At 41.1% G+C, this 27,724-nt stretch overlaps 1 protein-coding gene across 1 annotated transcript in view; it reads left to right on the plus strand.

Annotated features, from left to right (window-relative positions):
- LOC109917522 (collagen alpha-1(XIV) chain-like) overlaps positions 1 to 27,724 on the plus strand; it is a 148,723-nt gene that overhangs the window by 112,317 nt on the left and 8,682 nt on the right. Inside the window, exons 40-43 of the mRNA XM_048608374.1 lie at positions 1,791 to 1,844; positions 12,177 to 12,248; positions 12,753 to 12,788; positions 12,904 to 12,970. Coding sequence (XP_048464331.1) covers positions 1,791 to 1,844; positions 12,177 to 12,248; positions 12,753 to 12,788; positions 12,904 to 12,970 — 229 coding nt within the window. The remainder of the gene's footprint in view (positions 1 to 1,790; positions 1,845 to 12,176; positions 12,249 to 12,752; positions 12,789 to 12,903; positions 12,971 to 27,724) is intronic.

A 27,724-nucleotide genomic window follows, 5' to 3' on the forward strand; every position in this document is an offset into this window, starting at 1 on the left:
CCATCACTGAAGGCATGGCGACAGGGGAACGGAAAACCTGACACATTCCACATCACCCTTCTTCACAAGGACGTAGGGCTGTGCCAGGAGTCACCCAGCCAGAGAAGGAAACATACGAGGTCCTTTAGGAGTCTCCTCTGAAGACACTTGAAAAGTGGCTATGCTCTCCACCTCCACCCTGTCTGCCCTTCCCCATCCCTTGGAAGTCTTTGTCAAATGCCTCTAGCGAGAAAACCTTCTGCAAGTCTGTGCTCCAGACTCAAATGTCCCTGGGTCATCCAGCCAAACCTGGGTTGGCAAATGTTGGCAGTCCCCATGGATGAGGGTTGCTTGTGGCTGGTACCCAAAGATCATGCCATGGTGCTGAGCATCATGGAGGCTGGTCACAGCCAGCGACCAGCTAAAGTCACTGGGGATTTGCTCTGTCTTTCATGTCAAGAATTCTCAACTTCCAGATTGTTCAGTACCTTTGGTAAGTTACTCTCACCTCACATTGAGATAGATCTTGCCGAACTTCCTGCATGACGCTGCACACAAATTCTTCCACAAATCTTGCTCAGGCCTCTATAAGAATCTGTCCATTTTTTTAAAAATCAAGAGAATTACAAGAAATCTTTATAAAACACTGATTTGGCCTCAAATGGAGTATTGTGGCCAATTCGAGTCATCATGTTCAGGAGGGATGCAAAGACCTTCGAATGTATGAAGGAACAACGTTCAAGAATGGTTCCAGACATGAGAGACTTCAGTTCTCTGAAGGGACTGGAGAAGTTAGAGTTATTCGCTTTACAGAAGAGCTGATTAAGAGGTGATTTAATAGAGGTATTCAAATTATGAGGTGTCTATATTGGGAAAAACTGTTTCTATTGACAGAAGAGTCGAGATTCGAAGGAGATCAATTTAAAATGTTTGGCTGAAAAATGAAGGAGGCAAGAGGAAAATGTTTTTATGCAGCAAATTGTTCGGATCTGGAATTCACTACCTGAGAATATATGTTCAATTGTAGCTTTCAAGAGAAAATTTGGTAAGTACATGGCAGGATTACACAGAGCTAAGTGACTGGGAATAACAAGGTGTACAGCTGGATGAACACAGCAGGCCAAGCATTTTTTCTGAAAAACATTTTTTCTGAAGAAGGGTCTAGGCCCGAAACGTCAGCTTTCCTGCTCCTCTGATGCTGCTTGGCCTTCTGTGTTCATCCAGCTCTACAGCTTGTTATCTCAGATTCTCCAGCTTCTGCAGTTCCTACTATCTCTAAGGGACTGGGTTGCTAAGCTAAATTGCACCAACACAATGAGCTAAGTGATCTCCTTTAATGATGTAGCTATTCTATGATTCTATGATCAGCTCAGTGGGTGTAACAATGGCCAGCATGGATTTGGGTCCATGATTTTGCATATTTATTAATTACTATATACTGAAGAAGTATACCTGTCTTCCATTGAACTCTACCAGACCAAGTTTGAAGTTTGTTTGTTTCGGGTGGAACGTTCCATGTGTAGCCCAGAAATATTGAAACGGAATCTGGGATGGCTTCATTGTTTCAAAATTAAATAGTTAAATAATTTTGTTTGTTTTTCTTCACCTAATGTAGAAGGAATTGGAACTAATTCCAAAAGATGTGTCAATTTGCAGACGAAACAAATCCAATCTTGTCAGCCTAGCCTCGAGCAGCCTTCTTGCTCACTGTAGAATAAGAGGCAGGATGGGATGGATCTGTGGCCTTTAATTAGGAATCTCAACTAAATATATTCTGTGTTATAGATTGTTAATTGATGTCAATATTTTAGGGTACAAGAGGACTGGAAGGTGCAGTAGGACCCCCAGGACTTCCTGGACCAAGGGTAAGTTATAATTATAAAGACAACAAGGTGCAGGGCTGGATGAACACAGCAGGCCAAGCAGCATCATAGGAGCAGAGAGGCTGACGTTTCGGGCCTAGACCCTTCATCAGAAAAGGGGGAGGGGAAGGGGGTTTTGAAATAAATAGGGAGAGAGTGGGAGGCGGATAGAAGAGGGATAGAGGAGAGGATAGGTGGAGAGGAAACAAACAGGTCGAAGAGGCGGGGATGGAGCAAAGTAAAGGTGAGTGTAGGTAGGGAGTTAGGAAGGGGATAGGTCAGTCCAGGGAGGACGGACAGGTCAAGGGGGCGGGATGAGGTTGGTCAGTAGGAGATGGAGGTGCGGCTTGAGGTGGGAGGAGGGGATAGCTGGGAGGAAGAACAGGTTAGGGAGGCAGGGATGAGCTGGACTGGTTTTGGGATAATTATAAAGGATTTGTTTGCAAAATATACTTCACCATCTTTGAGGACAATGTGTTCAAGTTGTTTTTGACCAGTTACCAACAAAACAAGAATATTTATTTAAGTATTGAATGTTTTAGAGGTTGATTAAATGCTTTTCCACTGTTAAATTGAACTGATTATCAATGTTCCATCTAAACTCCGCGCGAAGGCATAGTTGTCCAGCAACCCAGGACCCCTCAGGCAGGCTAATCAAAAGTTGTTCCCTTCAAGTTACAGCATCTGTGCAGCCATGCACAGCAAACAAAAAAAAATTAGAAAGAACATTGGTCCTTAGCTTTTATTTTATTATTCATGGAATGAGTGCATGTTACAGGCAAGGCTGATGTTATGGAATCACAGAGGCATACAGCATGGAACCAGTTGGTTCAGTCCAACTTGTACATGCTGACCAAGTTTCCCAAACTAAACTAGTCCTACTAGCCCATATCCCTCTAAACCTTTTCTGTTCACAGACTTGTCCAAATGTCTTTTAAACGTTATAACTGTGCCTGCGTCTATCACTTCCTCTGGCCCTTCATTCCGGATACAAACCATCTTCTGTGTGAAATAAGTTGCTCTTCAGGTTGCTTTTAAATATTTCTCTTCTCACCTTAAAATTATGCCCTCTAGTTTTTAAACTTTGCTGTTCATCTTATCAATGCCCCTCATGATTTTGTAGGCATCTCTAAGATCACCCCTCACCCTCCTGTGCTCCATTGAAAAAAGTCTCAGCTGATCCAGCCTCTTCTTAAAACTCAACCCTTCAATCACAGTAACATCCTTGTAAAACTTTTCTGAACCCTCTCCAGCTTAATATTATTCTTACTATAACAGGCGATCAGAATTGCACACGGTACTCCAGAAGAGACCTCACCAATGTCCTGTACAACCTCAACATAATGTCCCAACTCCTGTACTCAAGGTTCTGAGCAATGAAAGCAAGCTTGCTAAACTCCTTCTTAACAGCTGTATCTGAATGTGACACAAACTTAAAGGAATTACATCTCTCTGTTTTACAACACTACCCAAGACCCTATGTCTAATTTATAAGGCTTACCTTTGTTTTACCAAAATAAAATTCTTGCATTTATCCAAATTAAACTCCATCTGCCACTCTTCAGCCCATTGGCCCAGTTGACCAAGATCCCTTTGTAATCTTAGGTAATCTTCCACACTATTGACTGTACTACCAATTTTGATGTCATCCACAAACTTACTAACAATGCTTCATATATTCTCATCTAAATCATTTATATAAATGACAAACAACAGCAGACCCAGCACTAATCCGTGCTTAAATTTTAATTTTTAATTAAGTTTTAATGTTTAATTTCACATCCTTAAATCTCCTTTGGAAAATGGTATTGAACTACTGCGGTCTGTATGGTATAAGTATACTCACATTGTTGTCAGGGAGGGAGTTCCAGGATTTTGACCAAGTGACAAAGAGGTAATGACAATATTTTTCCATGACACAATGGTTCATGACATGGAGAAGAACTTGCAGGTTGTGGGTCCAATGCATCTGCTGATCTTTCTCTTCTAGGTGATAGAGAACATGGGTTTGGAAATTGCTGTCAAAGGATTCTTAGCAAGGTGCTGCAGAGCACCTTGGCGATGGTATACACTGTTGTCACTGTGTGCTAGTGGTCAAAAAAGCCAATGTTTGGGATAGCAGAGGGAGTGGTAATTGAGCGAAGTACACTTCCCCAAATAATGTTGTGTTTTGTGAGTGTTACTGAAACAGTACTCACTTAGACAAATGGAGAGGATTCCATCACACACTGACTAGAAGGTTGATTCATACCGGCAATTGCGAATTATTCTCTTAAATATCTCTCGTATCATGAGTGATATGAGCTAACAATGCCACAATATATATTAGATTACATTATGGAGATTAATGGCTTGTGATATGCCTTGATTTTTTTGTGGAATACTTTGAGTTCAGTCTTTTCTTTGTCTGTACTCCTGGTTTTGGCAGTTATAAACCTAGACACTACTGTTGGAAATATTGTCAGAAAACACTCTTATTCAGTTCTTCTTTACATGATTTTTTTCAGAGATGTTTACCCATTTAGAGTATATCAGATAGTGCCTCCACTAAACTGTGGAAGGACAAAACACATATAAATGAGCTCAGGGCTCATAGAACATAGAACATTACAGCGCAGTACAGGCCCTTCGGCCCTTGATGTTGCACCGACCTGTGAAACCAATCTGAAGCCATCTAACCTACACTATTCCATTATCATCCATATGTTTATCCAATGACCATGTAAATGCCCTTAAATTTGGCAAGTCTACTACTTTTGCAGGCAGGGCATTCCACGCCCTTACTACTCTCTGAGTAAAGAACCTACCTCTGACATCTGTCCTATATCTATCACCCCTCAAGTTAAAGCTATGTCCCCTCGTGCTAGCCATCACTATCCGAGGAAAAAGGCTCCCACTGTCCACCCTATCTAATCCTCTGATTATCTTGTATGTCTCTATCAAGTCACCTCTTAACCTTCTTCTCTCTAATGAAAACAGCCTCAAGTCCCTCAGCTTTTCCTCATAAGACCTTCCCTCCTTACCAGGCAACATCCTCGTAAATCTCCTCTGCACCCTTTCCAATGCTTCCACATCCTTCCTATAATGCGGTGACCAGAACTGTATGCAATACTCCAAGTGCAGCCGCACCAGACTTTTGTACAGCTGCAACGTGACCTCATGGCTCCGAAACTCAATCCCTCTACCAATAAAACCTAACACACCGTATGCCTTCTTAACAACGCTATCAACCTGGGTGGCAACTTTCAGTGATCTATGCACATGGACACCGAGATCTCTCTGCTCATCCACACTACCAAGAATCTTACCATTAGCCCAGTACTCTGTATTCCTGTTACTCCTTCCAAAGTGAATCACCTCACACTTTTCCACATTAAACTCCATTTGCCACCTCTCAGCCCAGCTCTGCAGCTTATCTATGTCCCTCTGTAACCTGCAGCATCCTTCCGCACTATCCACAACTCCACCGACTTTGGTGTCATCCGCAAATTTACTAACCCATCTTTCTACGCCCTCATCCAGGTCATTTATAAAAATGACAAACAGCAGTGGCCCCAAAACAGATCCTTGAGGTACACCACTAGTAACTGAACTCCAGGATGAACATTTCCCATCAACCACCACCCTCTGTCTTCTTACAGCTAGCCAATTTCTGATCCAAACCGCTAAATCACCCCGAATCCCATGCCTCTGTATTTTCTGCAATAGCCTACCATGGGGAACCTTATCAAACGCTTTACTGAAATCCATATACACCACATCATCCGCTTTACCCTCATCCACCTGTTTGGTCACCTTCTCAAAGAACTCAATAAGGGTTGTGAGGCATGACCTACCCTTCACAAAAACGTGTTGACTATCCCTAATCAAATTATTCCTTTCTAGATGATTATAAATCCTATCTCTTATAATCCTTTCCAACACTTTACCCACAACCGAAGTAAGGCTCACTGGTCTATAATCACCAGGGTTGTCTCTACTCCACTTCTTGAACAAGGGGACAACATTTGCTAGTCTCCAGTCTTCTGGCACTATTCCTGAAGACAATGACGACATAAAGATCAAAGCCAAAGGCTCTGCAATCTCCTCTCTAGCTTCCCAGAGAATCCTAGGATAAATCCCATCCGGCCCAGGGGATTTATCTATTTTCACACCTTCCAGAATGGCTAACACCTCCTCCTTATGAACCTCAATCCCGTCTAGTCTAATAGTCTGTATCTCAGTATTCTCCTCGACAACATTGTCTTTTTCCTGTGTGAATACTGACGAAAAATATTCATTTAGCGCCTCTCCTATCTCTTCGGACTCCACGCACAACTTCCCACTACTGTCCTTGACTGGCCCTAATCTTACTCTAGTCATTCTTTTATTCCTGACATACCTTTAGAAAGCTTTAGGGTTTTCCTTGATCCTACCTGCTAAAGACTTCTCATGTCCCCTCCTGGCTCTTCTTAGCTCTCTCTTTAGGTCCTTCCTGGCTAACTTGTAACTCTCAAGTACCCTAACTGAGCCTTCACACCTCATCTCTACATAAGCCTCCTTCTTCCTCTTGACAAGAGATTCAACTTCTTTAGTAAACCACGGTTCCCTCGCTCGACCACTTCCTCCCTGCCTGACAGGTACATACTTCTCAAGGACACGCAGTAGCTGTTCCTTGAACAAGCTCCACATTTCAATTGTGCCCAGCCCTTGCAGTTTCCTTCTCCATCCTATGCATCCTAAATCTTGCCTAATCGCCTCATAATTACTTTTCCCCCAGCTTTAACTCTTGCCCTGTGGTATATACCGATCCTTTTCCATCGCTAAAGTAAACGTAACCAAATTGTGGTCACTATCACCAAAGTGCTCACCTACCTCCAAATCTAACACCTGGCCTGGTTCATTACCCAGTACCAAATCCAATGTGGCCTCGCCTCTTGTTGGCGTATCTACATACTGTGTCAGGAAACCCTCCTGCACACATTGGACAAAAACTGACCCATCTGAAGTACTCGAACTATAGCGTTTCCAGTCAATATTTGGAAAGTTAAAGTCCCCCATAACAACTACCCTGTTACTTTCGCTCCTATCCAGAATCATCTTTGCAATCTTTTCCTCTACATCTCTGGAACTTTTCGGAGGCCTATAGAAAACTCCCAACAGGGTGACCTCTCCTTTCCTGTTCCTAACCTCAGCCCATACTACCTCAGTAGACGAGTCCTCATCAAACGTCCTTTCTGCCACCGTAATATTGTCCTTGACTAACAATGCCACACCTCCCCCTCTTTTACCACCTTCCCTGATCTTACTGAAACATCTAAACTCCGGAACCTGCAACAACCATTCCTGTCCCTGCTCTATCCATGTCTCCGAAATGGCCACAACATCGAAGTCCCAGGTACCAACCCATGCTGCAAGTTCACCCACCTTATTCCGGATGCTCCTGGCATTGAAGTAGACACACTTCAAACCGTCTTCCTGCCTGCTGGTACACTCCTGCAACCTTGAAACCTTATTCATGACCTCACTACTCTCAACCTCCTGTACACTGGAGCTACAATTCAGGTTCCCATCCCCCTGCTGAATTAGTTTAAACCCTCCCAAAGAGCATTAGCAAATTTCCCCCCCAGGATATTGGTACCCCTCTGGTTCAGGTGTAGACCATCCCGTTTGTAGACGTCCCACCTAACCCAGAATGAGCCCCAATTATCCAGGTATCTGAATCCCTCCCTCCTGCACCATCCCTGTAGCCACGTGTTCGACTGCTCTCTCTCCCTATTCCTTGCCTTGCTAGCACGTGGCAACTCTGTTTGTTGTAGCTCTAAGCTTCCACCCTAGCTCCTTGAATTTCTGCCTTACATCCCCATCCCTTTTCCTACCTATGTCGTTGGTGCCTATGTGGACCATGACTTGAGGCTGCTCCCCCTCCCCCTTAAGGATCCCGAATACACGATCCGAGACATCATCGACCGTGGCACCTGGGAGGCAACACACCAACCGCGAGTCTCTCTCGTTCCCACAGGATCTCCTATCTGTCCCCCTAACTATGGAGTCCCCAATGACTAATGCTCTCCTCCTCTCCCCCCTTCCCTTCTGAGTAACAGGGACAGACTCTGTGCCAGAGACCTGTACCCCATGGCTTACCCCTGGTAAGTCCCCCCCACCCAACAGTATCCAAAACGGTATACTTGTTTTTGAGGGGAATGGCCACAGGGGATCCCTGCACTGTCTGCCTGTTTCCTTTCCGTCCCCTGACTGTAACCCATCTACCTTTTTCCTGTACCTGAGGTGTGACTACCTCCCTGTAACTCCTCTCAATTACCCCCTCAGCCTCCTGAATGATCCGAAGTTCATCCAGCTCCAGCTCCAGTTCCCTAACGCAGTTTCCGAGGAGCTGGAGTTGGGTGCACTTCCCACAGATGAAGTCAGTGGGGACACTAGTGGTGACCCTTACCTCCCACATTCTACAGGAGGAGCATGCAACTGCCCTAACATCCATTCCCACTGTTCTGAATTCCCAAACAGACTATTGAAAAAAAAACTAGTAACCTTACCAAATCAGCACTCAGAACTTTTTTTTTGGTTAGAGGAGGAGGATGGGTGGGAGATGCAATAGGAATAAATGAATAACTGAAAAGAAAAAGCACCACACACTTCTAACCACCATCCTAGTGGTCACAAGATGCAACAACAATGAAGTGTTTAACTAATCAAGGAAATAGATTCCTATTAATTCATAAATAACAGGCCAGGGCCATAGTTTATATAGTTAATTAATGATGGTGAAGTCCACAGATAGTAGTGTGACACCTGCAGAAGAACTTAGTTCTTACTTCAAGGATTCTGCTTGGAGTTTGTGCCTTCAGTCGTGGATGCTGTAGTTTATTTCCTTTTTGGCCTATCAGGGGAAATGAGCAGAAATGACACAGAAGGGGACAACCTATTCAATGAGAGAGGAGGAGGAGGGAGAGAAGTGCTCCCATCCAGAGGCTATGTTTTTCCAGGATCTTCAGGGATTTTTTTCCCTAAATCAACCTAAATGAAAATCAGTATGCACAAGGTCTCTGCTTCACTAAGAAGCTGCTCAGTGAAATCTGTCACCCTTGCAGGTAGAGCTGCCATCTCAGATTGGGGCAAGAATGGCATTGTCAGTTGCCTTAAAGGTAACCATGGCTATGAACCTCTTTGCATGAAGAGAGTTCCAGTCTCAAGCAGGACATAACTCCAAAATCTTTCATTGTTGTTTATTGGAAGTGACTGAGGCACTGTAGGGGGAGAGAGGATGAAAATTTGTCTTATCTCTTTCTGTATAGAAGTAGACAGAAACAACTTGATGTAGCCATGATGCAGACATTATTGCTAGCATGCACGTTGCTTCTCAGGCACTCTATCTATCATCAGAGCTCTAATATAATCAGAAGGGTATCCACTTTCCATGTGCAGTTTGTGTCTAGCCATACTCATCATGCAAGCCATTGTCCTGCAAGTCATCATGATGCCATTAGCTGTACCAGTTAGCCATACCTTCAACATTAAGGCACCATGAGAGACCAGAGAATGACTAGTGGATGATGAGGCAATCTGCTGATCAGCTGGATCAAAACTCTGGCGTTCAATCCTGGCACATGTCGCAGCAATGACACCAGGGAAGTCAAGCTGCAACACAAAGTATCAACGAGTAGATCATTACAGTGCTTAAACCATGCTTCCGCTGCCTGGATCACTCAAATGGAGTCCATGCAGAGCTCTCTCAAGTGTGTGTCATGGTCTGCTGCCTCCTGCATACCTATGTCATCATGCCTCCAGGTATACAGCAAGCCCAGAAAAGGAGGATGACAAAGAAAAGAACACTCTGGCCCATTCTGACAGGACTATCAGTGATCAGCTCAATTGTAACACTAGTGAATGTCACCTAAATTCCCCATTCAAAATAGTCCCTCAAACCTCACCTTCCCTTTGTCATGATCATCATGTCAGTGCCTTAGCTACAATGAAAACATGAAAGTCAAAAACAGCAATTTATAACCCAACTTTATCAAAACAAATGGGTAATATTCCTTACAAAGCCAACTTATAACCTTTGTGCATTCTCCCTTGTTGCTGTCTATCAAGTGCCTGTGCCTGATTTAGTCTTCCTAGGCAAGGTTGCCTCAGTCCATCACAGAATTGCAGAAGTTTTACGGCATGGAAGAAGGCTATCCAGCCCATCATATCTGCACCAGCTCGTTAAATGAGCATTATTACCCATTTTTCAATTTCTGGCTTTTATGCCATTCCCTTGCAAATTGTTTTTATCAAAATAAACATCCAGTGCCCTCTTGGATGCCTCAGTTGAACCTGCCTCCACCACAGTTTCATGCAATGCATTCCATATCCTAATCATTTGCTGATTAAAAACTTTTCCTCACTTCATCCTTTCTTCTTTTGCAAATCACTTTAAAATTATACCGTTTTTATCTTTTCACTGCATAGCTGACCCTTAAGCGTAAGCCCTTTAAATATACTTGTGCAGCAACACAGTGAGGTCTTTTAAGGAAACTGGACTTGTGAACTTTTATGTGCATGTTGGAGGCAGCATTGCCCAGTAGCTGCAAAGTAGCTGATAGAAGGATACTTGCTTTCAGGTGGAGGCTGCAAATGGTTTCCCATTATGACTTAAAGCAACTCTGACCCTAGGAGAACAAGGTGTAGAGCTGGATGAACACAGCAGGCCAAGCAGCATCAGAGGAGCGGGAAAGCTGACGTTTTGGGTCTAGACCCACTTCAGAAAATTTTCTGAAGAAGGGTGTAGATCCAAAACGTCAGCTTTCCTGCTTCCCTGATGCTGCTTGGCCTGCTATGTTCATCCAGCTCTGCACCTTGTTATCTCTGACCCTAGGAGTCCTGTTTTCAGACTGTATTGCCATGGCATGGGTAACCCATAATCTAGGTTGGCTAGTGAAGTGGAAGTGGTGAGAAGACAAATGTTAGACATCAGGTTTGTGTTGCACAGAGCACTGCCACTCCTCCAGTTAGTGACTCAGTAATCTGTCAGAGCACCAATGGCTGTCTGCTGTGAGAACCTGCAAGCCTTTTGTACATTGGCATTTGCATCCATCTGAGCATTCATTTCAGCAATCTGCACATTGCATTAAACTGAGCATGCACGGCTTCAGTCTGAACATCTGTTGCAGCATTTGGTGGCTCTATGTCTTCTTCTTGTCCTGCAGTGGAAGCTAAAATATTGGCCATTAGATTCTACATCATATTTGGTTCTCCAAGTGTTCTTGTGAAGTTGACACTATTTCCACACGGGAAAGGATGGACTGTCACCTCTTCCTTAAGGCATGTGTAGGTTTGGTAGTGAACACCCACATGCTCCTTGATCACTACCACTTGCATTCTGACAGTTCTGCCAATGCACCAAGTATCTCTCTGTAGACACCCCAATGCCTTTCTCTGAAGGCTGCCCCATCAAAGACCTCAACAAAGTCCTCTGCAGCAGAACACATAAGTGATCTGACCTTCAAGTGAGCTGAGACCTGCACCATCCTTTCCCCTGTCCTTCCTAATAGAAGAAGATCCTGTGTTTGGTTACCCTCAGACAAACCGGGATCCTTGCTAGGGTGTGCTCAATGGTGCATTTAATAGTAGGCTCAGCACTACCATCACTTAAATGAAACAAGCAGCTTGAACTTTCAAAGCTCCCTGCATTAGAAGGAATCAGTGCAGATGAATCCCTCATTCCATTTTCCGGGGCTATTGAATTTCATGCCTACATGTCTTCTTGATAAGTTACTGAGGCTACAGTTTTGTGTTCTGTGGTGATGCTGAACACTGAACTGTTTCACTGATTTGCAGTTTTGTGTGTCGACTCTCCACTAGGAATACTGAAAGATTTGATTCTTTAAAATATATAGTTTTCATCTGATTCTATTTGCCTCTTTAAAATTAAGCTACTTTGAAATCATGCCTTGGTATTACAAGAAATGCCTTTCATAAGTAACAAAGTCACAACTGAGCTTCGATTACAAACAGCCCGTGGATGTCTTGTATCAAAAGCAGATACATTGTACTCATTAAGAGAAGTTGTTTGGAAAATACATAGTAAAATACCAGAACTATTTCTAGATCTTAGACCTCAAGTGTTGCTGTGGAATATTTATGCATGAACTGTGGATGCATTCAGCTGGCCATCCAATCTCTACTGTTTGATATGAAGCATTAGCTGATACAACCTCTAAAATGTCAGACAGAACAGTTTTTTAAAAAAGTAGTCTGTAATATTGGTACATTTGTATGCCATGATAGCACTTTAGAGGCTTTGGCTTTAGCTTCAGCACTGGTGCTGAATTAAAATCTGCTATGGTTTCTTAGGGACCACCTGGTATCACAGGGCCATCAGGTTATCCAGGGGACCGAGGTTCACCAGGAAAAGTGGGACCATCAGTAAGTGTGTTATCGCTAATTCATTAGCTTCTTGTGTAAAACAATGATTTTTTTTTACAGTTTATACAAATAATCTAAGCCCTTGGTTTAGAATTCTAGTGTAAAATAATTTTCTAATTCATTCATGGGTATTGGCAATTAGCATTTGTTATCCATCCTTAATTGGCTTTGAACAAGATGACTTGCGAGGTCATTACAGAGGGCAATTAGAAGTCAATTACATTGCTCTGGCTCCAGAGCCACCTTCCCTATAGGGCATTAGTAAACCAGATGGAATTTTACAATATTCAACGTTGGCTTCATGGTTACCATACTGTAAAGAGCTTTATATTCCAAATGTATCAATTGAATGCAATTTGAACTTACGTCCCAACAATACAGCATAGGTCACTGCGGTACTAGCCCAATGACATGGCATTAATCTACTAGCTCCCTCATTTAACATTGCTATCAGTGTGTGAAATTTGTGTGGTTCAGTTGTTTATATTTTTAATAATTTTTCAGGGTCTCCCTGGTGCAAAAGGAGAAAAAGGTGAAAAGGTGAATGTCCTTGTTTCATTTGTTTTTTCTTGGTTTTTATTGATAATATTAAGGAATAAACTCCACTAAAAGATCAAGGAATTATGCAAAACAATGGTTGTATTTGAATTTTCAGGGAGAACTTCAATCACTTGCTACAGTTTATCAGCTGGTTACCCAAGCCTGTGAGGAGCTTGTTCAGAGTAAGTATCAATAACAAGATTGCAGATTCTGTTGGCCAAATCATGCAATGTTTTTGGTTAAGTGCAAGTTATAACGCAAATTCTTTTCGAGGGTTTCTTGCCATTTAAATTTCATGCCATAATTACTAACTGCCCCTCATTAACTACCTACCATGCCCCTGTGACATCTCTTACATCTGATTCTAGCCCATCCTATCATGTGCCGTTCCCAGAAGAATTCACCACTCAATGAATATCCATCGAAAGAACATCATCTCTTGCATATGTGCCATCTTGAAAAGGCTGCTGACTGAGGCATAGGACTGCTGGCAACCACTACAAGCCCCCTGGCTTTGTGTCTACGTTAAGTGGCACAGCAAGTCAGAAGTAATATGAGTCTGGGACCTCTGGCAAACAGGGCAAAGCGCAATGCAAGGTAGGGATGTTATGAGCATCAAGGTAGGCTCAGAGCAAGTGACCAGTGACAGTGCGTGAAGAGCCTGAAGGTGCAGCTTGGCCTAGTCCACGAGCTGTGTGCATGTCCCTGAGTGCATTGCGTCCTTGCAGCAACATTACACTGAGTTGCCAGTGCAGCCTGAAGTGTAGAATTGAAGTGCAAAGTGTCCTGTAAGTGGATTGAAGATGTATCATGAGGATTCCTAGAGGGTGACACATATTAAATGCCAAATTGTGTGGATGTGGGAAGCATGCGGAGCATTCTTTGAGATGTTAATGTCTTGTGTCCAACATGAAGGTTCATTGGAGCAAGTAGCAAGCTGAAGTACATGCTATGATTTCCATTTTGAGGTTTCTTGATGTCTACTTGCTTGGCATATTTGGTCAGTGGAAAGTTGAATATTAATGTGATGAGTTGTGGTATAAATGAGGCATTTAACAAAGAACAATTCCCCTTAATTGGCTGTTGCTGTTGCTTGGTTAGAAATTCACCTCATTGCTCATGAAAACCATTAAAGATGGCATGAGATGCCCCTGACTTTGAGATAGACCTCGTTGGAGTTTTCACCTGTTTCTGGCACAAATCTTTCCATTGCTCATATCACTCGCACCTCATAAGATTCTATCCAAAGGAAAAAGACCAGGGCCAATTGGATTTGGTATTTTTTTAAAAAAGCAACTTGTCTGAATTCACATAAAATTTCAGAGCACTTTATTGTTTCTGTCAACTTGTTGCTAAGTTTTATGACTCAGTGGACCATGAACATTTGATTGCCAATTTTTGTCTTCAATCTTGATATTGAAGAAATTTTGTTAAAATTATTTTCATTATTGATAAGAATCATATAATGGCTTGCAAATTCATGCATTTGTACATTTTATATATGATATGATGATGTATATCATATATTGATATGATAAGGCTGTAATTATAATGAAGTGGCTTTGCAATCTTTAGGATCAGTGAAATCTTGTAAAGCTGGTGGATTCTACTTGTGTGTTGCAACAATTTTATGCAGTGGAAAATGAGAATATCAGTGATGTTCTAGCAACATTGCTACTATTTGTTCTATGTACTTGAGCATTGTAATTAAAATTAGGGCAGGGAAATGTTTATGTAGGCCCACTGTTGGAATCTTTAACCTGACTTGTTAGTTTAAGTTGGCATTCCATATGTATCCGTAACCAGGATGAAACTAGTATGTAAATGTCATGTGCTACAGATCCAGAGCAATTTGTTAAGATATATATTCTGTACGGTTTTGCAACAACTGGCTGGAATGGGCTGGATTGCGATACAGAGTGATGCCAACAATGTGGGTTCAATTCCCATATGGGCTGAGGTTACTGACTCTCCTTCTTAACCGTTCCCCACTCCTGAGGCATGGTGATCCTCAGATTAAGCCATCACCAGTCATCTCTCTCTCTCTCTCATGCAAGCACAGCCCTATAACCAAGTAGTGCCATGCAAATTTACCTTTATATCATATAAAAGTGCAATGTTTTCTAAATTATACATTCAGTTTTCAATTTGTTCTTATAAGATTTACACATGACAATGACACTCTCATAAAGGGTTAGTCATCTGAAACAAGATTTTCCATGCTGTGCACCATAGATATACACTGCAGAGTCTTAGGAGCTATGTATAAAATTTAACTTTTTGTCCCTTAAATTTGCAAATATTTCAAGTTATTGACACTAATAGATTTCTTTATACTGATTCACCATTTATTCACCAATAAGACACCAAAGAGTAAAATAGCTCCTCCCAAATTTCCAGAATCTCAAAATTCAGACATCACAAACATGTAAAGTCAAGCTGAAAACAGCCACTTCCAGATTGTGAGGCCTCTCCAATCATATTTGGTCTGAGATTTAAGCCAAAGCTAAATTGGAAGCTATTCTAGTAGCTTAAAAATGTTTCTGGTTATGAATTGTATATAGCATGGAATTATATTGCGTAAAGAATGACTTTATAACAGCTTCCGAGTGGCATTTGTTATTTTTAATGTCACACCATTTGATTTGACAATGACTTCAGTTCCATTGGACTTGTAGATCCTCCCACTGAATAATTTTACATAGGGTTATACAGAATGTGGAGCTCAGAAAGAGACCATTCAGTTCTACCTGTCCATTGCTTATGGTCAACGTAAGCTTCTTCCCATCTTTTATCATCTAAATCTATCACTGTACAATATATTTTCATCTCCCTCAAATGTTTATCTAGCTTTTCTTTGAATGGATCTACACTACTTGCTTGAAGCACTCCCTGTTGTCATAAGTTCCACATTCTTGCGCTGTTTGGGTGAAGAGGTAAATTTCCTATTGGATATTTTGGTGTATATTGTATTATAGAAACATAAGAACAGGAGTAGTCCATTCAGTGTCTCTAACCCATTCCATCATTCAATGAGATCATGGCTGATCTGTAGCCTAACTCCTTATATCTGATTTTGGCCCATATTCCTTAATAGGTTTGCTTAACAAAAATTTATTGCAGATTTAAAATGAACAACTGATCCTGCATCCACTGCCATTTGTAGAAGAGAGTTCCAAACATCTACCACCCCTTGTGTGTAGAAGCGCTTCCTGACATCTCTCCTGAACGTACTGGCCCTTATTCTCAGACTATGTCCCCCATATTTTAGAATCTCTAACCAGTGGAAATGTAGTTTATCTTTACCCTATCTTTTCCCATTAATATCTTGAAGACTTCAATCAAATCACCCATTAACCTTTTAAATTCTAAAGAAAGCAGGCCTAATTTGTATAATCTCTCCTCATAACTTAATCCCTGAAGTCCAGCCTTTATTTGCTTCCTAAGGTGTGGTGCCCAGATCTGCTCAGAGTATTTCCAAGTGGGATCTAACCAGGATTTTGTATAACTGCAGAATAATTTCTGCATCCTGGTTCTCCCATCTTCTAGATATAAAAGCCAGCAATCCATTAGTTTTCTCACGCCATTTTAAAGATATATGCACCCAAACCCCAAAGTCTCTCTCAACATCCATTGTATTTAACATCATACTATCTAGAAAGTACCCCGTTCTATCGTTTTTTAGGTCCAAAATGGGTAACCTCTCACTTGCGTTGAAGCCCACCTGCCACAATTCTGCCCATCCTCTTAGTCTATCAATATCTCTTTGTAATTTTCTGCTATCATGTACAGTGAATACAATGCTGCCTAACTTTGTGTCATCAGTAAATGTAGATATGTGACTCTCTATGCCATTATCCAAGTCATTAATAAATAATGTGAATAATTGAGGCCCTAATACACATCTTAGTGGGCCACCACTGGTTACATGGTGCCAATTTGAGTAGCTACCCATTATCCCTACTTTCTGTCAACTGCGCTCAACTAATTTCCCAGCCGTGTCAGTAATTTGTCCTCATTTCTCTGGGCTTCTACCTTAGTTAACGGTCTTTCCTTTGGGATTTTATCAAAGGCCTTTCAGAAGTCCATATAAACAACATCCACAGACATTTTCCTGTTCATTACCTAGGTGACCTGTTTGAAACGTTCAGTGAGGTTTGTCAGGCATGACCTACCTATTATAAATCCATGCAGGCACTCCCTGATTAACTGAAAATTTTCAAGATGTTCAGTTACCCCATCCTTGATAACAGACTCCAACAATTTCCCTGACACAGATGTTAGGCTAATTTATTTGTAATTCCCTAGTTTTATCCTTTTACCCTTCTTAAAAGGCAGAGTGACATGCAACTTTCCAGTCCAGGGAGGGACGACTCCTGTATCTAGCAAACTTTGTATGATTATAGTTAGGGTTTCAACAATGTGCTCCCCTACTTCCTTTAACACCATTGAATGGAAACTGTCAGGTCCAAGGATTTGTCTCTTTAATTCCATTCATTACATCGTTCTGATTTTTTTACTTACGTTAATTTTATTCAGTTCCTGTTTCTGATCCATTAGTAATTTCCTCGGGACTTCTGGCAGAATATTATTCCTTTTCTACTGTAAATACTGAGGCAAAGTAATTATTCAACATAGTTTGCCATTTCCCCATAGTCACTGACAATATTCCTACTTTCAGACTTTAGTGGGCCAACATTGCTCCTGACCACCTGCTTTCCTTTTATGTAATTATAAAATTTCTTTTCATTGATTTTGAAGTCCCATGCAAGTTTCATTTCATGATCCCTTTTAGTAGCTCTTATAAGTTGCTTTGTGTCCCTTTTGCTGGCCTTTGTATCTTATCCATTTAGCAGGATGTGTGCTGTTCTTTTGCACTTTTATCAGCCCTTTCTTTTAGTTTTATGCTGTCCATTGTCTCTTTAGTTGCCCATGACTGTCATTTTTTTCTGTGAAAGTGAAACTTTTCCCTCTCAGGGGCATTTACTGATTTTGTGTTGTTTTAAATGATTCTTTAAACATCCTCCACTATTCTTCAGTTATTTTCCCCATTAGCAGAATTTTCTGTTTACTGTGAATAGTCTCTGACTTAGTTCAAGAAAGTCAGCCTTATCAAAATCTAAAACTTTAGTAGCTGATTCATACTTTTCACTTTCAATCGATGCATTGAACTCGACCATGTTATGATCACTATTTGATAAATGTTCATGCACAATTAGGTTACTAATTAAATTCGACTGATTACTAAATCTAATCTTGCTTATCCCTTTGTTGCATTTGACATATTGCTGTAGGAAACTATCCCAGACACACTCCAGAAATTCACTACCTTTCTGACAGGCACATGTCTGCCTTTCTAGATCTATGTTAAAGTTAAAACCGGCCATTATTGATGACCTATCGTCATGATCTTCTTCACACGACGAAGGATTCTCTCTATATCCACTCTGTCAAGTCATTTGTTAATTTTAAGGCCTCTATTAGTCATATCTTCAGCTTCTTTGTTCAAGCAGAAGGAAGTCCAACCAACTAATCCATTGCAGATATGTACAGCAAAGATCTCTGGCACCATCTTCTTCTCTGCATCCTGTTCAATGCTTCTGTATGATGGTGATAATATGGTGACCAGAAATACATCAATTTAATTTTACAATTAAATGCAAATTAGAACTATAGGACATTTCTGTGAAGGTAATGCTAGTTATATAACAATGTATGAAGTTTCGAATCGATATGCTCCAAAGGCAAAACCAGTTGTTTTTATTTATCTGGCATCTTTAATTTGGATGCTCTTCATAGCAGGTGGTGGTCTTGTCATGCAATGGGTTGCATCCCTGCCTCTGACCCAAAGTTCTGGACTTGAATTTCACTCTGAGACTTGATGGCCATGGAATGTACAAGCATAATATGGCCAAATTTATTGGTCATCAACTTGTAAATTCTTCCATTGTGGCTAGGGCAGTTGGTAGCAGCAGAAATGACTCCTGCTCAGCCATGCTAGATGCAGAGCGATATCCCTTAAACTATAGCCTCTGGCAACAGTTTGGCATCCTGTTCCAGAAAAAAAAAATTAGCTATGGAAACAGATTAACACACATGTCTGGTTATCTATCACTGAATATGGGGAAATTTTTACGCCTAAGTCTCTTTGCAAAGAGAAAACTAATGCCAAGCAAAAATGAAAAAATATAGAATGGCAAGCATGATTGCAAATTTGCATATTTAGGAGATCTCTAAAGACAGAAAGAAGATATCAGTGTGGACAGAGGAACTTGCCGAATGGCTGAGGGCTCAGGATCTGATATGGACCGGTAGAAGATTGCAATGCATAGAAGATTTAAAGAACAGAAAAGCATATAAAAACAAATCTACCACAGCCGTAATCTGAAAAGGATGGATGAGGAAAGACCAGGGAACAAAATATAAATGAGAATTTTGTGTTCAGTTCTTGGTTTGGATGCAGACAATGGCAGCCAGTGAGGACCAGCGTGATGTGTAAGCAAGACGAAGTGCCATTACAGAGTAATGAAGAGACCATACGATGAGACAGTTATATTTGAATATGTGACAAACCATTGAAATTCTTCCATTATTTTCAAAAACATTTAGCTATAAATTACTTTTAAAAAGATGAAATTGTGTGCTGGAGCCTCAAAAAACACCATGAGAGCTAAATTTAACAACCTCCAAAAGCAGATGTCACATTACCGTTTGCAGTTAACCCCCGTACATTCATTGAATACATGCCAATAATGCATCTTCAATGACCATATCCGACCAATTGTAGCTCTAATCTGTCATGATAGTGGTAAATGGACTATCAGTTTTCAACTTCCATTAACTGACTTTGGTATCTGGGACCTTTCATGGACTAAAATCGTTTAAGAAAGTAAAAACACTCGCTTAGGGTAGGTGCAATAGTCACATGATCGGCTTCAGCCAAGTGCATGAGATGGTTAAAAAACACAAATTAGTCTGAGCTAAAATGAATATTGTTATGGAGAGCATCAAAACACATTTCCTGTTAAATTCATACTTTTCTGAAAGTCACCCGCAGACTATCCACTTGGAAAAGAGAACAGTGAAGCTAGACATGGGAATACCCAAGTGAATTGTGTATGAAACAACTGTTTTTGAGGCAAAGGAGGGAGAAGAAAATGAATTGCTAACAGCAGAACTGGAAGGCTTTTACTCTCTTTCTTCCTGTTTCTCTCAGTCAATTGAGAAATAGCACCCAGTAACAAAGCAAATTGGAGAAATATCCATTTACAGATAAGTCAAAGACATTTACAAGTAAGGGTACAAGACATCACTTAAGCAACTGTGGTCTCAGGTTAAAATCTAACAGTTCAAGATTTATAAGGACTTTCTTTTTAAGCTTCCTATTCTTGATCTTTTTATTGCATTAGATACTCTCCACTTTTAAACTTTATACCTGTGTTTTGTGTGTGCGCTTGATGACACATTTTATTATATATCTTAGGATTAGTTAGTAATAAAGTTCATCTTTTTCACTCAAGAAAATCTTGAAATTAGCTCCTTAATTATGATTAATGCTAATGTTTTAATTGAAGTGTAATATAGCTTTATGCTAAAAGGAATTAAAAATCTTTGTACAACCAAATGGGGATTAAAAAGAGAGAAGTTGATTCACCCTACCTTAGCACATGAGCCTTGAACGTGCCTCAATGCAGCATAAATCCATTGTTAGTTTCCATGTTTGACTATGCTGGTCAGTTCTCTGTGTGACTATACCTGATTGCTTAAACCTCTGAGTGGAGCTAGAGCATTAATTTAACACAAAGTTCCAGAGAAAAGACCTGAGTTCTGACTGGGACCCGGAGTGGAGTCGACTCTCTCCAGCCCCTGAACAATATGAGTCATGGTGAGAAAGTTAAAAACATAGGGTGAGGTGTCCAGCAATGACCTGCTCAATTTTGAGACCATGAAGTCCCATTTTCAAACTAAGTGTTGGATGGCAAGATGAGATTCTCACTAGTAAGCAGGGAGAGGCCTATTTCATGGATTATTGCTCGTTAACAGGAGCAGTGGCAGCACGGACTGTGGATGCCCTGGGACACTGTCACTAAAATATGCTAGGTGTTAGAGTGGGATCAACAATATGAAGGAGTGGGTGGTCATCCTATCTCAGTGGGCATCAAGGTGACAACTGCATTGGACTTTAGGGCCAACAGCTCCTTTCAAGGAAGCACAGGAGACTTGTATAAGACTTATTGATCGTCCGCCAACAATTGCATCAAAATTGTTACTAATGCTTTTTGAGTCAGATGACACTACTTCCTGTGTTTTGCCCAGCCTGGGCACTACACTTTGGCAATGTGGTTAGCTTCTCCCAGGCGTAGGGCATGATAGATTGTACACTTGTCATATTGAGATGGTCATATCATCATACAGTTGAGTTCACTGATGGAATAGAATCCTTTTAAATTAATATGCAAGTCATTTGTGATCATTGGTATCACTTCATAGAGGTAGCCTGAGAGCTGCCATGGCATCAATATTCCTGAGACCACTTAATGTTCCTGTTGTGTTTGAGAGGCTAGAAACTTAGCAAGGATGGTTCTTGGGGGACAAGTGCAATCCACTGCGACCTTAGCTGATGACTCCATTATTCAACCCCAGACTGAAAACAAGCATAGATACAATTGTAGCCAATTTTTCAACCAGGGCCATGGTGAAACAGTCAATAGGCCTGGAGTGATGAGATTCCAGGGCTTCGATTGGTCTGGTTGGGCCTTGCAGTTCACTCAAGACAGAGTGTGCCACATAATCCTAGCATGCTATGCTCCGCACAACTGGAGCAGGCAAAGAGGGGATGTGATGAATGCTTGCAGCCTGGGAGAGCAGCCACAGTATTCTGAGGAGGAAGATGAGGAAATTGAGCAGAAAGATCATCCACTTCAGCATGATAGATTGGTGCAGCATTGGACGCAACAAGCCAGACAAGATTTAATTCACACCTGGTTCCAATACAAGTGAGCTGGGTATTGTGATCATGCATTGGCAGTTAAATTGTTGATGCTTGAAAGGTAAGCTGTCTGTTTCTGCTCTGAAATACAATGCAGCTTTGGTTTGTTTATTTTCTGTTAAATTTTACAGGTGATGAATAAAAAGAACAGCTTTGAAGCGTTCAAAGACTTGCCTTATGTGATGGCCCCACGTTGAACAATGATGAGATTCTGGGCTATAATGGATTGGTGAAAGAGATCGGTGACTTGGAGAGGGATGTGATATCTAAGGACAGTCAATCTGGGTGTCTTGGTGCTGGAATAGTGATTAGTGTATGGATGTGCACTTGTATATACAAGGGAGTGTCAGTCATGCCACCTATGTGCCTTGAGAAGCATTTGTTTGCAGTTGCTGTCCCACAGGGTACATGGTGAAGAACATTGCTGGATTACCAATGCTTGAGTGGGTGCACAGGTGGGGTTCAAACATAGTGCCACACCAGAGATTCCAGGATATCCTGGCAGTAATTAATACTTCCACCTTCAATAAGTGGGAGAGTTGAGCTAGCACTGACATTTGGGGCACTGTGGGGGTTTGATACCTAGTTGATGAGGTGTATTCGGGAAAATAGCGAGAGAAAAAAAATCACCAGACCTCACAGAGAGAAACCCGCCATAAAACTTGAAAAATGACACAGCCAATTTTTGGTAAGTTTCAGCTCCATGTGTGTGCTAATATGATATGAGTTTTGAGATAGTTTAAAGTGCTGTAAATAAACTTGTTGGTTTGAAACTGAAATCATCTCTGCATTACACAGAAATCAGTTAAGATCTATAGTAAATTGGCGAATACTTTAAACAAAACGGTACAAGGATGATTTAGAAAAGTTTAATTTTCCCAGCTTCAGAACCATTTCTTTAATCATTGGAAGATTTTCCCATGTTGTGGGAGTGATGGATTTTGGGTTTCAATATCTACTTGCTCACTACAGGAATGGACTGTAATAAAGTGATACTGGTATATTTTCATAGACCAGGATAGTGCATATTTGAGTATCTCATAGAAGATACTTTCATTATTATCAGCAATATGTACTTATGAAAAGCTCTTAAGGCCAAAGAAAAATGCAATAATTAAAATGATATATATTCTATTAGAGGTGCCAAGAGAAATGGTGACCAGTGAATTGAAAAGACTTCAGTACCATGATTAGAGAATGTTGCCTCGTGGAAGTTGATGATTTAAGCTATGGCTTTGAAAGTCCAACTTGATTCTGCCTTGCTTGTTTCAAAAAGGCTGCAGAGCAACACATATTTAGACTAAGGGTCACAAGCACAGCCTGCCCAATTAGCTCAAGTACAAGTGTTAAAACGATTTCAACAGTCTTAACCATATGTACCCCATCACAGTCTGATATCTCCAAAACCATGCCTAATTTGTAGAAAACCACAAAGATATGCAAATCATCCAAGAAGACTTCATCATTTGACGCATGGAACAGACTCTTCCTGGGAGTGAGGTGCACCATGTACATTCCATTGCAAAAACAAACTCAGCTTTCAAATGGCTGCTCCAAGTGATTGCACATAAAATTATCCTTAGCGAGGACAAATCCTGCAGAATAGAAATTGCATACAGAAATGTGTACAAGTGTCCAAGAGATACATTTAGAAGGGAGACTATTGCAGTGTGAGAAGTGAAAGGCTTTATTTTAGATGCCTCTGTCAGTGCAGAGACAGCATTGTTTGCATTTTGAGTTTGTTCAATGTTGTCAATGTGACAAAATCTTTGTGACTCCCTCTCATGCTCGAGATAAGACAATTTTTCCATATATTGGCCTGAAATGTCAGCAATGGAACATTATATGTCCACTTTTGAAGCCAACTAGATGGGAGCTCCTACCAGTGTCCCTATTGTGACGATACTTTCAGCAATTATGATGAATTAAAATGTATATTAGAACACAGAAGGGACAGGCTGTCCTTGGAGGATATATTGCTGGTGATTATTGAAACAGGTATTGCTGAGGCTGTGGCCAGCCCAACATAAACCACGCATTTTATTCCATATAAACACTAAATGTTGAACATTAATTAACCTTTATGTTTGTAATGAACTGAAGCCAGTGGAATATCAAATCTTTGCTTCATTATCTTTGCATGTAGATTTATATACCAAAGGGCTCTAGCCTAGTCAGACAATGAAGGAAAACCCACAAGAGAGTGATGATGCAGATGCACTGTCACTTAATTTCACACTAGAAGCCATCAAGTCAAGGTTATCACAGCTGTTCACCAATTCTGCCCTCCAATAGATTAGTAGGACTATTGAGGTTTAATGTGGTAAATAACAGCTGCTCCATTCAGCACAAACTGCCCTCTCTCCGAATAACAGCTTTCACACTCAATCTCCTGCCACCATGTCAATGCCCTTGCTGCTTGATACTTGTCAGCAAGCTGGCCCAAACTGATGCTGTGTCGGTGCAATTTGAAGTAAGGCTGTCCTGTGGGCTCAGAGCTGCATGAGGTTGTCCGAAAAGGCCATCTGCCGTCCCCTCGCTAAGATTAGCAGCCCTTCCACTCACATTGCTACAGCTCTGGGTAGCACATTGAAGGAACATTATGGCAGGCAAAGGTGCCCACAGGGTGGGTGTTAAAAGATGAACAAGAGTGGTTACTTTAATCATGCATCATTTATTGTATGTTCATTTTTACATTTCGTTTACAACATTTTTTTTCATGGAGTTTGTTTCATATTGTGGGGAAGAGGTTGATGAATTGTTCAGTGACAGAGGGAAGGTAAGGATTGTATGACTTTCGATGACTTGGAATTTGGGATTACAGTTTCTGGTATTACAGTGGAGTCAGTTAATTATGGATTGGGCAGACAGAAGTTGTCTATGTTACCGTTTCCTTTTTCATTTTCTTCCTTTGTCTCCTCTTCTTCTTCATGCTCCCATCCCTCATCTCTTCAGCCTAGAGCTGATGACAACGGTGGGCTCGTCATGGTTGTGCAGCTTGCAGCAGACCACCATCATGAGATCCAATTTGTTCCATATTTCAGGACTTTTCCAGAGTGGCTGAGGCAACAGAATCATTGTTTTTATATGTCAGTTCCTTGGTCTATCAGATTTCTTATGGTAGCATGGCTGCACACACATGCATGAGTTGCAAACGAAAATTGACCTCTTCTGGTTGTCCTTCAAAGCAAGGAGGGCAGTTACCATGGAGAGCAGTCCTGGAAAGAACCTGGCTGTGGAGTCTTTTTACAGGGGGAAAGCTGTTACGCTGCAGCTACCACACAGGACGTTCTGGTTGACTACTAAGCTGTCCCACTTTTACCAATTTTTATCAAGTCATAGAGTCATACAGCACAGAAACAGACCCTTTGGTCCAACTCGTCCATGCCGACCAAGTTTCCCAAACTAAATTAGTCCCACTTGCCTGCATTTGGCCCATATCCCTCCAAACCTTTCCTATTCATGTACCTATCCAAATGTCTTTTAAATGTTGTAACTATACCAGCTTCTACCTCTCCCTCTGGCAGTTCATTCCACATATGAACCATCATTTGAAAATGCCGCCCATCAGTCCCTTTTAAATTTTGCTCCTCTCACCTTAAAAATAAGTCCCCTAGTTTTGAACTCAATCACCCTAGGGAAGAGACCTTTGCTATTCACATTATCTATGCCCTTCATGATTTTATAAACCTCTACAAGATCACCCCTCAGCCTCCTAAGCTCCAATGGAAAGTCCTAGCTGATCCTTATAACTCAAACCCTCCAGCCCCAGCAACATCCTGATAAATCTTTTCTGAACTCTCTCCAATTTAATCATATCCTTCCTATAGCAGGACAATCACAACTGTAAATAGTATTCCAAAAGAGGCCTCACCAACATCCTGTACAACCTCAACATGACATCCCAACTCCTGTACTCAATGGTCTGGGCAATGAAAGCAAGCATGCCAAATGCTGCCTGACTACACTATCTAACTATGATGCAACATGCAAAGAACTATGTACCTGAACCCCTGGTCTCGCTGCTTGACAACGCTACCCAGGACCCTACCATTAACTGTATAAGTCCCGCCCTTGCTTGCTTCACCAAAATGCAATACTTTGCATTTATCCAAATTAAGCTCCATCTACCACTCCTCAGCCCATTGGCCCAATTGATCCGGATCCCTTTGTCATCTTCTTCACTGTCGACTATACCACCAATGTTGGTGTCATCCGCAAACTTTCTAATTATGCATCTTAAATTCTCATCCAAATTGTTTATATAAATTATAAACAATAGTGGACGTAGCACTGGATCCTATGGAACACCGCTGGTTATGAAAATGGAGCATCGGTGTTCAACATTCTATCATGTGACTTTAATACCTGAGATTTTCATTGACTAAAACAGTTCAAAAATGAACACTACTGACCTAAAATGGCTGCTGTGATCATCTGACAAGCACAGGCAACCCACATGGAATATGTAAAACTGGTTCCAATGGAATTACTAGTTTAATCAAGAGGCCCTGAAACTCAGCCATGCATCAATAAATTTGCATCTTTGTTTTACTTACACTTTTATATAGAATCACATTTTGAGAGACACAAGGCTGCTTACAGCTATCCAGTGTGGGATGAAACAATGACACAGGCATCAGAGTTCGCGAAGAAGCTGTACATCAACATCAGCTTTTCTGCAACCAAGGAGAGAGAAAGTAACATGAACTGATTACTGCAAGAATACTGAGTGTTTTTCTCCCACCCTCTATCAATCTTGGAAACGAGTACCAGTGAAAAAATATCTTGGGAAAATCACTGCTACTGAGAAATAAAAGTACTTGTAAAGTTCACCCATCTTGAGAAAACATGACAGCGGCTAAATAGTTTGGACTCAGGTCTCACTCTCGCAACTCAAGGACTCTGAAAACTTCAAACTTCAACTACTTTTACCTTCTTGTATGACCAGACACCCTCCCTCCCCCTTCTTTTTATACTTGTTATCTGCATTTGTGTATATCTTATGTAACATTTTTATTACTTTTCTCAGGGCAATACCGAATAAAATTCCTCTTTCTTCCACTCCAGAAGATCTAGGCTTTGGAGCTTTTATTTGGGTATATTTGAGTAAGTTTTATTGAGTGTGATAGTTGTGTACACGCAGTCCCTGGATTGCAAACAGATTCTGTTCTTGAGACCATTTGTAAGTTTATTTGCATGCAATTCAGAATACAGTGCAAGACAATATAAATTAGCTGTTTATAAGTACAGGAAACATTCATTGTTGGATCTTTAAAATTACATCCTTGTATGGAATTGTACTCATAAATACAAGTGTTCAAGAGCAAGACATTCATAAATCAGGGACTCCCCCTGTATTAGAAACGATGTTGGAACCAACTGAGAGGGATTAAAAGAAAAGAGCTGAACATTTTTCCTCATAATATACATGTCAAAGGCCCATTGAAAGAATTTGCAGCTTGATAATTAACCTGTTTGAGCATGTTATGAGGCACATTTTGAGGCCATCAAGAGAGGGACTCGAATCAGAGCTTTTGTATTAGAAGTTGAGCACTTCAAATTAAAAATCTTGATCACTGTCTCAGTGGACAGTGTGCATCACCCAGTAATCACCATTTAGTTTGTTGTGGTGCTTCAAATGCATTTGTCACAATGACTGTCTCAGAATGAAGGCATCTAGAAACAGGGTATTGAACTGTAGGATGTGTCATATATGATCACAAGTCAGCTGCATTTTGAGGAACTGGAATCCTTTTTGTCCTGTAAATGGCAGAGCTGACCAGTAGAATGCACAAAACAGTGTATATGCAATGGAAAAAGCAACAATCTTAGTAAACCGTTTCAGAGATAGTAGGAACTACAGATGCTGGAGAATCTGAGATAAAAAGGTGTAGAGCTGGATGAACACAGCAGGCCAAGCAGCATCAGAGGAGCAGGAAGGCTG

Source organism: Rhincodon typus, chromosome 19 (genome assembly GCF_021869965.1).
Source record: "Rhincodon typus isolate 14 chromosome 19, sRhiTyp1.1, whole genome shotgun sequence".
Taxonomy (NCBI): Eukaryota; Metazoa; Chordata; class Chondrichthyes; order Orectolobiformes; family Rhincodontidae; genus Rhincodon; species Rhincodon typus.